This window comes from Microplitis mediator, chromosome 1 (genome assembly GCF_029852145.1).
Source record: "Microplitis mediator isolate UGA2020A chromosome 1, iyMicMedi2.1, whole genome shotgun sequence".
Taxonomy (NCBI): Eukaryota; Metazoa; Arthropoda; class Insecta; order Hymenoptera; family Braconidae; genus Microplitis; species Microplitis mediator.
Genome location: NC_079969.1, coordinates 22,188,617 through 22,200,341, shown reverse-complemented (window position 1 = coordinate 22,200,341; position 11,725 = coordinate 22,188,617). Strand labels below are relative to the sequence as shown.

General features: G+C 28.4%; 1 protein-coding gene across 10 annotated transcripts in view; it reads right to left on the bottom strand.

Annotated features, from left to right (window-relative positions):
• LOC130664147 (protein NDRG3) overlaps positions 1-11,725 on the bottom strand; it is a 31,047-nt gene that overhangs the window by 15,567 nt on the left and 3,755 nt on the right. For 3 of the 10 annotated variants that reach the window (XR_008989320.1, XM_057464009.1, XM_057463938.1), the window contains exons 1-2: positions 2,261-2,493; positions 1,655-1,708 (exon numbers count right to left, since the gene is read on the bottom strand). The exons of 1 other annotated variant lie outside the window; for it this stretch is intronic. Coding sequence is in view for 5 of the 9 variants with exons in the window: in XM_057464009.1 (XP_057319992.1) it covers positions 1,655-1,708; positions 2,261-2,478 (272 nt within the window). In the remaining 4 variants the exon portion in view is untranslated. Of the gene's footprint in view, positions 1-1,654; positions 1,709-2,260; positions 2,494-4,119; positions 4,533-11,725 lie in introns of those variants that run through there. 6 more of the 10 variants (XM_057463969.1, XM_057463977.1, XM_057463994.1 and 3 more) reach the window with 6 other exon arrangements.

Here is an 11,725-nt window from a genome sequence, read left to right as displayed (position 1 = left end):
CAATTCGTTAATTGTAATAATAAAATAAATATTTGTTACACATTTTGACTGTGGACTTTTGTGTTCATGTATGTAAATATACTATTATACATATTAGTATATGTACTTAACGAGTCGCTGATAATTAGACGCTGTTGCATGATGCAAACTTGTTACAAAAATTGTTTGTGTTGTCACTGTACCTCAAACAAACAATTCTATTTATTTATTTATTTACTTTTATGAAAAAATAAGTCTTACAAAAATATAGTTCCTGTTAATTGTTAATTTGTTTATTCAAATACTTAAGAAAATGCTTTGTATGAACTATTAGAAACTTTAGGTAGGAGACCCGCACAGAAAGAAAAATTAATTGGCGCAAAAAAAATTTTCATTATGAAATAAAAATAAAAATTTTCTTACACAAAAAAATGTTATTTTGAGTCGAGAAAATTTTTGGGAACAAAGTCAAAATTTTCTTCGTCAAAAATTTCTACTTAACCCAGAAAATTAAGGTTTTCAAAAATGTTTTCTTGAATCAAAAATATTTACCTTTAGTCGAGAATTTTTTTTTTTGTGTAAGACTAGAAAAAATTTAACAGCGCTAGAAATTTTATATCGTCTCAAAAAATTTTTTTTTTTGGCAATTTACGTTTTCAGTTGACTGTAAAAAATTTCTTAGGGCAAGTAAAAATTTTTCGCGCCAAAAATCCTTTTTTTCTGAGCAGTACCCGATCACTCATGCATTTGTATATCTATGTTTAATAAATTTTACTAAATATAGATATATAAATGTATATAGAGTGATCGGGTACTAGATATTTTACCTTACGCTGTAAAAAATTTGTGGAGTGAACGCGGATTAGATCCGGAGTAAATTCGGAGTGGATGACTGTTTATTTATTTAGTTACTTCGGAGTGAAATTTACTCCGGGGGATTTATTTTAATATTGAAACTCTGGTTCAGAGTAAAATTCACTCCGAAAGGGAATTTACTTTAACATTAGAACTCCGGTTCAGAGTGAAATTTACTCCGAGGAATTTATTTTAATATTGAAACTCTGGTTCAGAGTAAAATTCACCTCGAAAGGGAATTTACTTTAATATTAGGACTCCGGTTCAGAGTGAAATTTACTCCGAAAAGGAGTTTATTTTAATATTAAAACACTGAACCGGAGTGAATTCAGATCGAAATAAAATCCGTATCCACTCCAAATTCACCCCCGATTTTTTACAATGTATAGTAAAAAAAAAACTACGCGTAATTTCGATGGAAATATTGTACACAATAGTGCTAGCGTGATAGAGCAGAATACAGTAGCAAAAACCTATAAATCGTTGCTATATGATATAAATTTTAAAGTATGAATTATTGATATTTTTATGAACTATCGCAGTATAATATAATATATAATATAAGGTACAGTGTACAGTGTTAAATTTATGTTTATATGTTTAGTAAAATGCAAAAAATACTAACTACATATTTAAATAATTAAAACTATATAACTATATATATAAAAACAATATATCATTCTCTAGCAAATGCATACTTTTTAATCTACATTCTTTCGTTCATATTTATCACACCACTTAAATATACTTTCATTAATTAATTAATTAATTTATCTCCCTAAATTTCTTCTCTCCGTTTAAATATTTATTAAATACTCACCCCAGTAGAGCCGATTCCTCAGGACAAGCAGCAGTTGGCATATTTTTTTTGTTCCTAAAACAAAATTATTAGAAAACAAAATCACACACAACCTCATATTAGTATTATTCCTTTCCAACCAACTCTTGGTTATTATATTTTATCTTATTAATTAAAACTATTAATAATTACAAAGTCATATTATAATAATAATTATAAACACACGCACACTTATAGTAAGCATGCAAAAAAAAGCAGGCATTGTGCAAAAAATATAAAGCCATGCACATGAACAATAATTATCAATAAAAGCTTATACATATCTACAATATATATATATGTATATAAGTTAACGGATGTTATAATATTTTTTTAAACAAATATATAAGTTGCATGCGGTTTACCTCTTGGCCTTTTTACATCGGCCGGATCGATAGCCGCAGTGTCAACTCGCGATTCCTTTAGATCGACTTTCTACGATCGGTTTCATTGATTTTTGAATTAAAATCGTTTCTTATTAACTGAATATTAACCACAAACTAAACATACCCTACACCTCTACGCATTAACTAAACGATAAATAATAATAATTAAATTAAAAAAAAAACCGGTAACGAGTTAACGTACCTAGTAACAATAGAAATGCTTTCCGTACGGTCATCGATGAGCGGATCCTTTCTCCTCAGCTCGACTTTGGGTGCAGCAAAATTGAAGGCTTTTTTAACACTGTCAAACACACTCTGACTCATTGTCTGATGATTCTGATCAACAATCGTCGTACTTTTATAAACATTTTCACCTAGATCATCTAATGATCGGTAAGAAGTTCCATTGTTTGCCGGCATCGCGGCACTTGATAACTTTTTTCGTTACTATTTTTTTTTTTTTGTCGTTAAAAAACAATATTTTTATATATATTTCCGTACTGACGTTTTCATCAATTACTTAATCTTGTTACCCAACTGACGATGATGATGAGGGCAATCTTTTATTGTATTTTACTATATCGTATTGTAGAATTGTTACGGTAAAGATGCTACAGCTTTTTATAAGCGACGTGGTAACTTTAATATCTGATGCTGTGCGCACTGGAGATCGTAGGCGTGACCAAAAGCGTTGTCATACATCAAGACAAATGAACAATAACAAAAAATATAATGAAATAATACAACAATAATTTACAAATGTCATTTTAAATGATAATGATTAAGACATTTAGATATATATACATATTGTCTTATTAATAGAATTCAATTTAAAAAATTTTATTCAAAATTTGACGTTCGCGGTTGTGAAAATTTTTAATTAAAAAAAAATAGATGTTATTAATAAAGTAATTGATGTATAGATATTTTGATCGTCTTTTAATAAATTTGGAGAAACAAAAAATTATTGAGTTCAATTTTTGAACTGTTCAAATTATAAATTTTTTTCAATAGCTATTAATAAGTCGATATATGTATATATGAATAAAAGTAAAATTAAAATGATAATTTCCAATTATTCAAAAAAAAATTCATTCTATTTATACAAGTATTAAAATTTCACTCATTAATAAAAATCTATTTACAACAAACACATGCAATTAGTGCTGATAATTGGCATGCACAAAAAATGCCATTGAAATGTGTGTGTTTTTTAAAAAAATAAGTGTATGACACATTGTTTAAACATCTAATAGTATGAATAACGTTAATACTATAATAAATATGATAAATGAAATAAAATTTGAAAGAAAATATGACGAGTTAGTTGTCTGTTAAGTGGCCCAATTTTTTCTCTTTACTTTTAATGAAGACTAGGATTGTATATTCTACCGACCCAGTGACTAAGAGACGTACTTTTACATGTGTCTATAAATGTATTCGTATAAATATATATATATATATATATTCATATATATGTCTGTGTTAGTATAAGTGGGTGTGTGAGTCCCTAGCTGACGTTAATGCATAGCCTACTATAGTATACATTGTTATATATGTATATAAATATATGTAGAGCCCACCGTCAATATCATCCGGACGCGGGAAATCATAGACTTCCTTTTATACTGATAACCATTGGGCAATCACGTCCACGCGTCTTTAGTTGTATTTAAATTCAAATAAAAAATAGTCTGGTATTTTAGTCTGTTATTTAAAATATTATTTTGGTTTAGGTTTTAATCGTATAGTTGACGACAAGAACTCGATGTTGGGGTAGGGTTAGTATTATTGATTTTCTACGTCATCCCTCTACCGTAATTGAGTCGGCTCCGACTACGAGATTCAAAATCGATAACTTAAAATTTATCAGTTACTATTATTAGTATTATTAATATTATTATTTATTAAATTTAAAAATAAATAATCCTGGTTAGTCACTATTTGCGCAACAGAGAAAGGCTAGATTAATCACACATGATTAATCATTTTAATTGACCTATTTATTAAAAGTAATTATAATCGTTATCATAAATATATTTAAATTTAAAAAAAGCTCACCTTGTGGATTTAATATTAAATCCCGAGCTGGTGTTATTTATATATGTTTTTGTGGATCTTCCACGACCCTCGTTGCCTAAAAACAATTGCAGCTTAAATAAAAAAAACTTTATAAATTGTTTATGTTATTAATAAACTTTTCGATACCGCGAGTAAATGAATCGCGACGCGATCGTTACTTTTTTTTTGAATAATCAATTTTTCAAACACTTTCGAGCGATTTCGTAGTTAATGTGATAAAACTTTTTATGTTTAATATAAAATGGAGTTTTATATTATACCCAGTTATAATATATGTATTTATAATATATATAGATGTATATATAATTGTAAAATGCACTATTCAATGATGTATATTGAATGACACCGCTCGAGTGATCACGCTCAAGTCTTGTCACGAAGACATCGACAATTACTATTGGCCCTTGTCTTATTTTCTCGCATCGGTCAATGGAAGTGCGCAGTACGTCTTGCGCACTGATTACTAGATTTTACCGGTTTATATCTTTGTGTCGACATCTACATTTCATATCTGAATACGTCATGTTTTTATCATAATGTAACTTTTTTTTTTATTTTGATATATCGTCGTTATTTATTAGATATTTTAATATCTTAAGCTAAAGACACCTGTCTGAATGATTAGTTTCGTTGACGATCGATTAATTAAATAATTGTCATTGATAAAGTATCGATTATGTAATTTTCAAATTCGAGTATCGAGTACAAGAATGTACTATTGAGTTTTTTATTTGTGAGAAAAATAATTTACTGAGTCCATCTGTTGTTTGAATTTGGAAAAAAATATATTTTTTGTGTGGGAGTTTACTGTCTGTAGGGTCGCGTTATCTTTTCATCTTTGCCGACAGGTGATAAAATTATATTTTATTGTGCAGAAAATTTTATTTCCTATCACAGGTCATTTTTTAAAATATTTGAATTTTCTGAAAGGGTAACTTATGGGAGAGGGTAAAATGGATACCTAAGAATTTAAACAAAAATTTTTTTTTGAATTTGTAATTTTTAAAATAATTTTCAAAAATTTTAAATGTAAGTGCAACTTTTCTTTAAAATTTTTTAAATGCTTTTGCTCTTAAATTATTTTTTTTTTGACTAGTGGAATTTAAAAATGAGAAGAAAATTCTTTTGATTTTTTTGTGTCCCATTTTACTCTAAAATAAAAAATTTATTTCCCGGGAATTTGAAATTGAAAACTTAAATATTTATCGCACTAAAGATTAAAAATTGATTTTTTTTCAGTATGTCCATTTTACCCATGACTTAAAAAGTATTAATAATTAAAATTTCTTATCTCAAATGACAAAAAATCATCGGTATTAAATTCACTGTAAAATCATTGATTCGAAAAGTCTAGACAGTTATCGATTATTGGTTATTTATTTTTAAAATTTATCGAATAATAAAAATGCCTAAGAGGATTTAAATAATTTTTATTGGAGATTTTTCAGTGTAATGTATGCATCTTATATATATAGGTAATATTATACGAGAGTGTAAGATAAGAATATAATTTTGAAGTTTATGAAGTGGAAAAAAGTACAAGAGATAAGTTGAATATACTTGTGCTGACCGTCATCTTTAGTATAAAAAGAATATGCTTGAATATATTTTTATACTACTTACACTACGTTTAGTTGTATATATATGTATATACTGCAATACTTTTACTTTTTTTTAGTCTTTGGTCTCGTTTTAAGTTTCCCTATACACTGATATACTCGGGCAGCTAAGGTTCAGGGATTACCTGGGTGAATGTAGTCTTATTTATGGTCGGTTAAAAGGATTTTAATATACGTCGAGTATCGCCACGAGCGATAATTCAAAAGGACAGCCTCCATATTTTGTACACCCTATTCTAACATACTTAACTTATTTTATATTTTTTATTTTCTATCCCTTGTCTTATAAATAGACCGCGTAAGTTTTGATTTTTGTGTATGCGTGCACAGTACACTGTCAAAAATTGGGAGTGATTACAGATTTTATTTACATCTGAATTCACTCCGTCACTGGGAGTCCCGGAGGTTAAAAAAAATCACTCTGTATGTGGAGTAAATATATTTATAAGGAGTTTGTTTTTTCAGTGAAGTGATTTGGATTTTATTTAAATCTGCATTCACTCCAATTCGGAGTTTTAATAATAAAGTAAACTCCTTTTAAGAGTGAATTTCACTCTGAATCAGAATTTCAATATTAAATTAAATAGACAATTATCTGCACTGCATTCCCAGAAAATTGTTAATGTACGGTGGTGACGCGACCGGAGATCCGAAGACAATAGATCCACGATATTAGATCCGCGACAATTGATCCTTGCGACGATTGATCCGCCGATAAAATACACTCACACACATATAAATGTGAAAAATTACGCCCTTTTTTCACTAATTTTTTGTGCGTGTAGCATAAAAAATATACTCACACACAAATTTTTCACATTTATATGCGTGTGAGTATATTTTATCGGCGGATCAATCGTCGCAAGGATCAATTGTCACGGATCTAATATCGTGGATCTATTGTCTTCGGATCTCCGGTCGCGTAACCTGTACGTTATAATATGACTATATATGGCCATATATTTACATATACGGAGATATATGATCATGTATGATTCGTTTTTTTCCGGGTTCATTTTGCATTTACTCTGCTTTCATTCCCCTAATTTTTTATACATTGTAAAAAATATTGTGTTAAAATCAACATAACTTGTGTGTTAGAGAAGTCATCTACACAAAATTTGTGTTATTTTTTTAACACAGACTAGTTGTGTTGAATTTCAACACTAAATTTGGGTTAAAATTTAAACTAATACTTAGTAAATGATATAAATTTCTATTTTTGTATAATACACGTAGAAAATTTTTGAGTAAAAATTACCCATAAAGTTTGGTAGGGGAGACCGGGGCAAGACGGCCCACCTGGGGCAAGAAGGCCCACCTCAAAAATTAACCAAAAATTTTTTTTCTTGTTTTCTTTTGATTATCACAAATTTAGATTATTTACTCATTTTTAGTCCGATACGTGAAACTTGGGGCAAAATGAACCACTCAAAAATTCTAAAAGAAAATGTATTTCATAGTATTATAACCTAGTCATGATTAATTTAATAGAAATATCATTTTTCGGTTAATTATATGGATTTGGATTAACATAGAGCATTTGAAAAAGTTAAAAAAACCAATAATCAATTTTCTACAGAAGTGAAAAAATGACTCGTATTATATCAAAAAAGGTTATTTCGAGTAATATTAAAGTAAATACAGTTGTTAAAGAGAAAAATATAAACATTTGTTACGCGGGAAATTTTTTTACAATTAAAAAAAAAAAATTTTTTTTTTTTCATTTTTTTTCGGAGGGGGCCGTCTTGCCCCAAAAAAACAAAATTTTTTTTCAGGAGCTTCACTAAAATTTTGGTGAATTGAGTTCAAGTTGGACAAGAGTAAATCGACTTGATGGTTAAAAGCCACAAATAATAATAACCGGCTTAGGTGGGCCGTCTTGCCCCGGTCTCCCCTGTACTGTAAGGACATCTAACCAGTAACTAAATTTTTACTATGAGTTAGTAGAAATCGCACTTCATTTACATGCTATCGAGTAGTATATTTTACAATGTGCATGGGAGAGATTTTTAATAAAAATTTCTCTGCATGTAGGTTACATATTTCAAGAGTTGAATTGTAGATCGATTAGAAATTTTAAAGCAGTGAAATGTGTTGATTTAACACAAAATAAACGACTAAAAATTTAACACAGACCGTTTTCAATACAGACACGCTTTTTTTTACCCTGCTTTAATTTTGGGAATTACTGTCGAAGCGAAACAAATTGTCCTTTTAGATGCAAAAGATCCGAAAATAAATATTTTTAATAAAATTACCACGAAATTCGACATTTTCCTTCATAACAATTTTTGTGATTAGAAAATTTTTTTCCATCAATTTGACAAAAAAAAAAAAAAAAAAAAAAATTAACGATATTCATATCCGATTTTTTTATGACTATCTAAGGTACTCTCTAAACATAAATAAGTGAAATAAGTGAATATTCACTAATTCTGAGTGCCAACTGAACCACTTTTTGAAATTAGTGGTTCGGTTTGCACATGGAATTAGTGAATATTCACTTATTTTCACTAATTCATGTTTAGAGAGTAATGGACGTAGTTACTGATGATAAGGGCACCAATTATCGACACTGATTCATTTAATTATTTACTTATCTCTTTAAAAATTATAAATATTTTTCGGAGTATGTAAAATTCTAAGAATGCATTTGTAGTTTATGCTATAAAAAATTATAGAAAATAAAAAAAATTAAATTTTCACACTAAATTATCAAAACTCCACTATTCAAAATAAAAATTTTTTTTTTTTAATTTCAAATTAATTTAAAAAATATTAAAATGATAAAGATTAATCATCATTTTGAATTTTGTATGCGTTTGAATTCCGATCGAGTGTGGTCTCAGTTTGCATGGTCATGAGACAGACGAGAGATAGAAATTGTCCCAAGAGGACGTTCCGCTAGTCACTTGTACCACTCTGTGACGAGATAATTACCCCCGTGAGCACGAGAGCTCGTTGTTGTATCGTGATCAATCTACATAATTCGGTTGGGTGACTGCAAGTGAATTTCCCTGTCTCATGAATCGGTTGATTCATAATTGATTAGACAACTGTAATAATGATAGCCTGCATGCATTGAAATTCGATAAATTTAAGAAATTTACGACCGACAAAATAAATCCTACAGACGCATCTAAATATGTATAAAAATTTAAAAAAAGAAAAAAAGGAAGGGATTTTTTTTAATATTATTTTTTTTAGTCATTTAAAATCTTCATAATAATTGAATTCGACGCGGCAAGTTTCATTATAGTCAATGATATTGCAACGTCTCGCTGATGTCGGCTGCACACCGAGACATTGCATTAGCATAAAACGAGAAAAGCAAACTTCCTTGAGTTTACCCATGCAAATGTAAAGCTAGTGGAGAAAGAATTCGCGGTTACTCGCTGTGGCAAGTTTCAATTCAACTTTTGTCGTCAGAAGTGATAGAGACAGTGAACGAGGCTAAGAATAGAGTGTATGAGCAAAGCTAAATAAAAGGGGGTGAGAGATAGAGATAAAGATAAAGATGGAAAATTATATGTATATGTATATGTATATGTATATATGTACAGAGGAATAAGCGAGAGATTGTCTCAAGTTTGCATGTATAACGTTATCATCGGTTGGACTTCTTGGTTTCCGTTCCCGCGGTTTACTTCAACTCTGTACCGATAATTCGCTATTGCACAGCGAACAAGAGAAACACATACAATAGACATAGAACTTGATAAAAGTATAATATGAAGAACCATTCAAAATGATAATATAAAAGTTTTTTAAAATTATTATTTCAATGCAAAGTCAACTCGGTGTTTTATTAACATTTTTCAGTTTTGAGTTCAAATGGGGATAAGAGAGACGCTAAGCTTTTCTTATATTTTTTTCTTTTTAATTTCACAATACTTTTTATTTACATATGTTATTTTTAGACGGATGTTATTCAAAATACTTTTGATAGTAAATTTTATAACGAAAAATAGATGCGATATTTTTAAAAACGGAATAATAATTTTAAAAATCTATAGCTTCGAAACTATTGGATTTGAATGAAAATTTATGAGGACATTTTTTGTAGATAATAAAATTTCCTACAAAATTGTTTCAGTGCATTTTTATTGTATCTTTGATAGTTTGGTGATAATATTAATTCAAACTCCGAAAAAAACTGAAACCTAAAAATGGGTGATAGTAAAAAAATGAATTTATTAGAAAAAATTGACCATAAAAATGAAAGTAAAAACGTTTGCGTTAAAAAGATAAATAATTCAAAAGTTTGAGAATATAAATAAACTCAGTTGCATTATTAAATTATAAATTTGAAAGTATAAATAAATTTTATTGATAAAACTAGCGTGTCGTAAGACAGAAGTTTATTTTGATTATCGGTACTTTCACCCTAGATAACATAAAAAATTAATAACAAAAAAAATAAAGTATGAATAAAATAATTTAACCAAGTTGTCACGAGGGAGTGTATATATAAGCAAAGTTTTCTAAGTACGAGGCATCTGGGTGTACTGGGGTTGGATCCCAAGAGCGCGTGAGTTCTATCAAGTCATGCGATTGCCTTGAAAACTTGTACATACTTACCAACAACGTTATTTTCCCGGTTCGCCCTTACGTGACACATGCAGAAAAATAAACAGTAATAAAAAAAGAATTAATAAAAATTACAGGAATGATAGCGTCACAGTAATGAAAAATAAATGAGCTTATAGAATAAAAATAATACACTGTAAAAAGAGCGGTATTAAAATTAAATAACATCGGTCTAGAAAACAAAAAATTAGAAAACAAAAAACGTATTACATATAAAAAAATATAAAAATTTAATGAATATTGCACTGTAAAAAAAACTGGAGTAAGTCCAGGCGGTGTAAGTGTTAAATTTCAAAATAAATATTATTTGGTGTTAAAAATAAATATTTTACTTTGTGAATATTTTTACTTACGTAATCACTACAGTTAAACAGTATTTTTATTAATTAATTATATTATTGATGATTTAAATGGTGTAATTTTTTAAATAAATTACGTTTGACAAATAATTATTTAAATAAGTACATAGCAAAGTTGAAATTTCCTCCAGATAATATTCATTAAATTTTCATATCTTTTATACGTAATACGTTTTTTTCTAATTTTTATCCGTGGATTTTTTTGTTTATACTGATTTAACACCATCAAATAACACCGTCTACACCGGTGTTTTTTCATATTAACATCGAACGGTCTTTTTAAAACACTGTAAAAAGAGTGATGTTAAAAATGGACTCAATTTAATACCGCGAGGTGTTAACATGACATAACATAGGTGTAGGCGGTGTAATTTACCGGTGTTAAAATACCGGTATTAAATCAGTCTACAAAAAATTCCACGCGTAGAAATTAGAAAAAAAATGTATTGCATATAAAATATAAAAATTTAATAAATATTATCTGGTAGAAATTTAAATTTTGCTATATACTTATCTAAATAATTATTTATGTTTTATGTAATTTATTTAAAAATTACACCATTTAAATCACCAATAATTTAATTAATTAATAAAAATACTGTTTAACTGTAGTGATTGAATAAGTAAAAATATTCACAAAGTAAAATATTTTCTCTCTAAACATAAATAAGTGAATATTCACTAATTCTGAGTGCCAACCGAACCACTTTTTGAAATTAGTGGTTCGGTTTGCACTCAGAATTAGTGAATATTCACTTATTTTCACTAATTCATGTTTAGTGAGTTTAACATCGGTAAAGAATATTTACACCGGCAGCGGTGTTAGTTTAACACCGCTTTTGATGTTGAAATTTAACACCGAAAATTTTAATCATTTTCGGTGTTGAAATTGATCACCGAAAATTTTAATCGTTTTCGGTGTTGAAATTTAACACCGAACATTTTAATCGTTTTTGGTGTTGAAATTTAACACCGAAAATTTTAATCCGGTTTTTTCACAGTGTAATGATGATG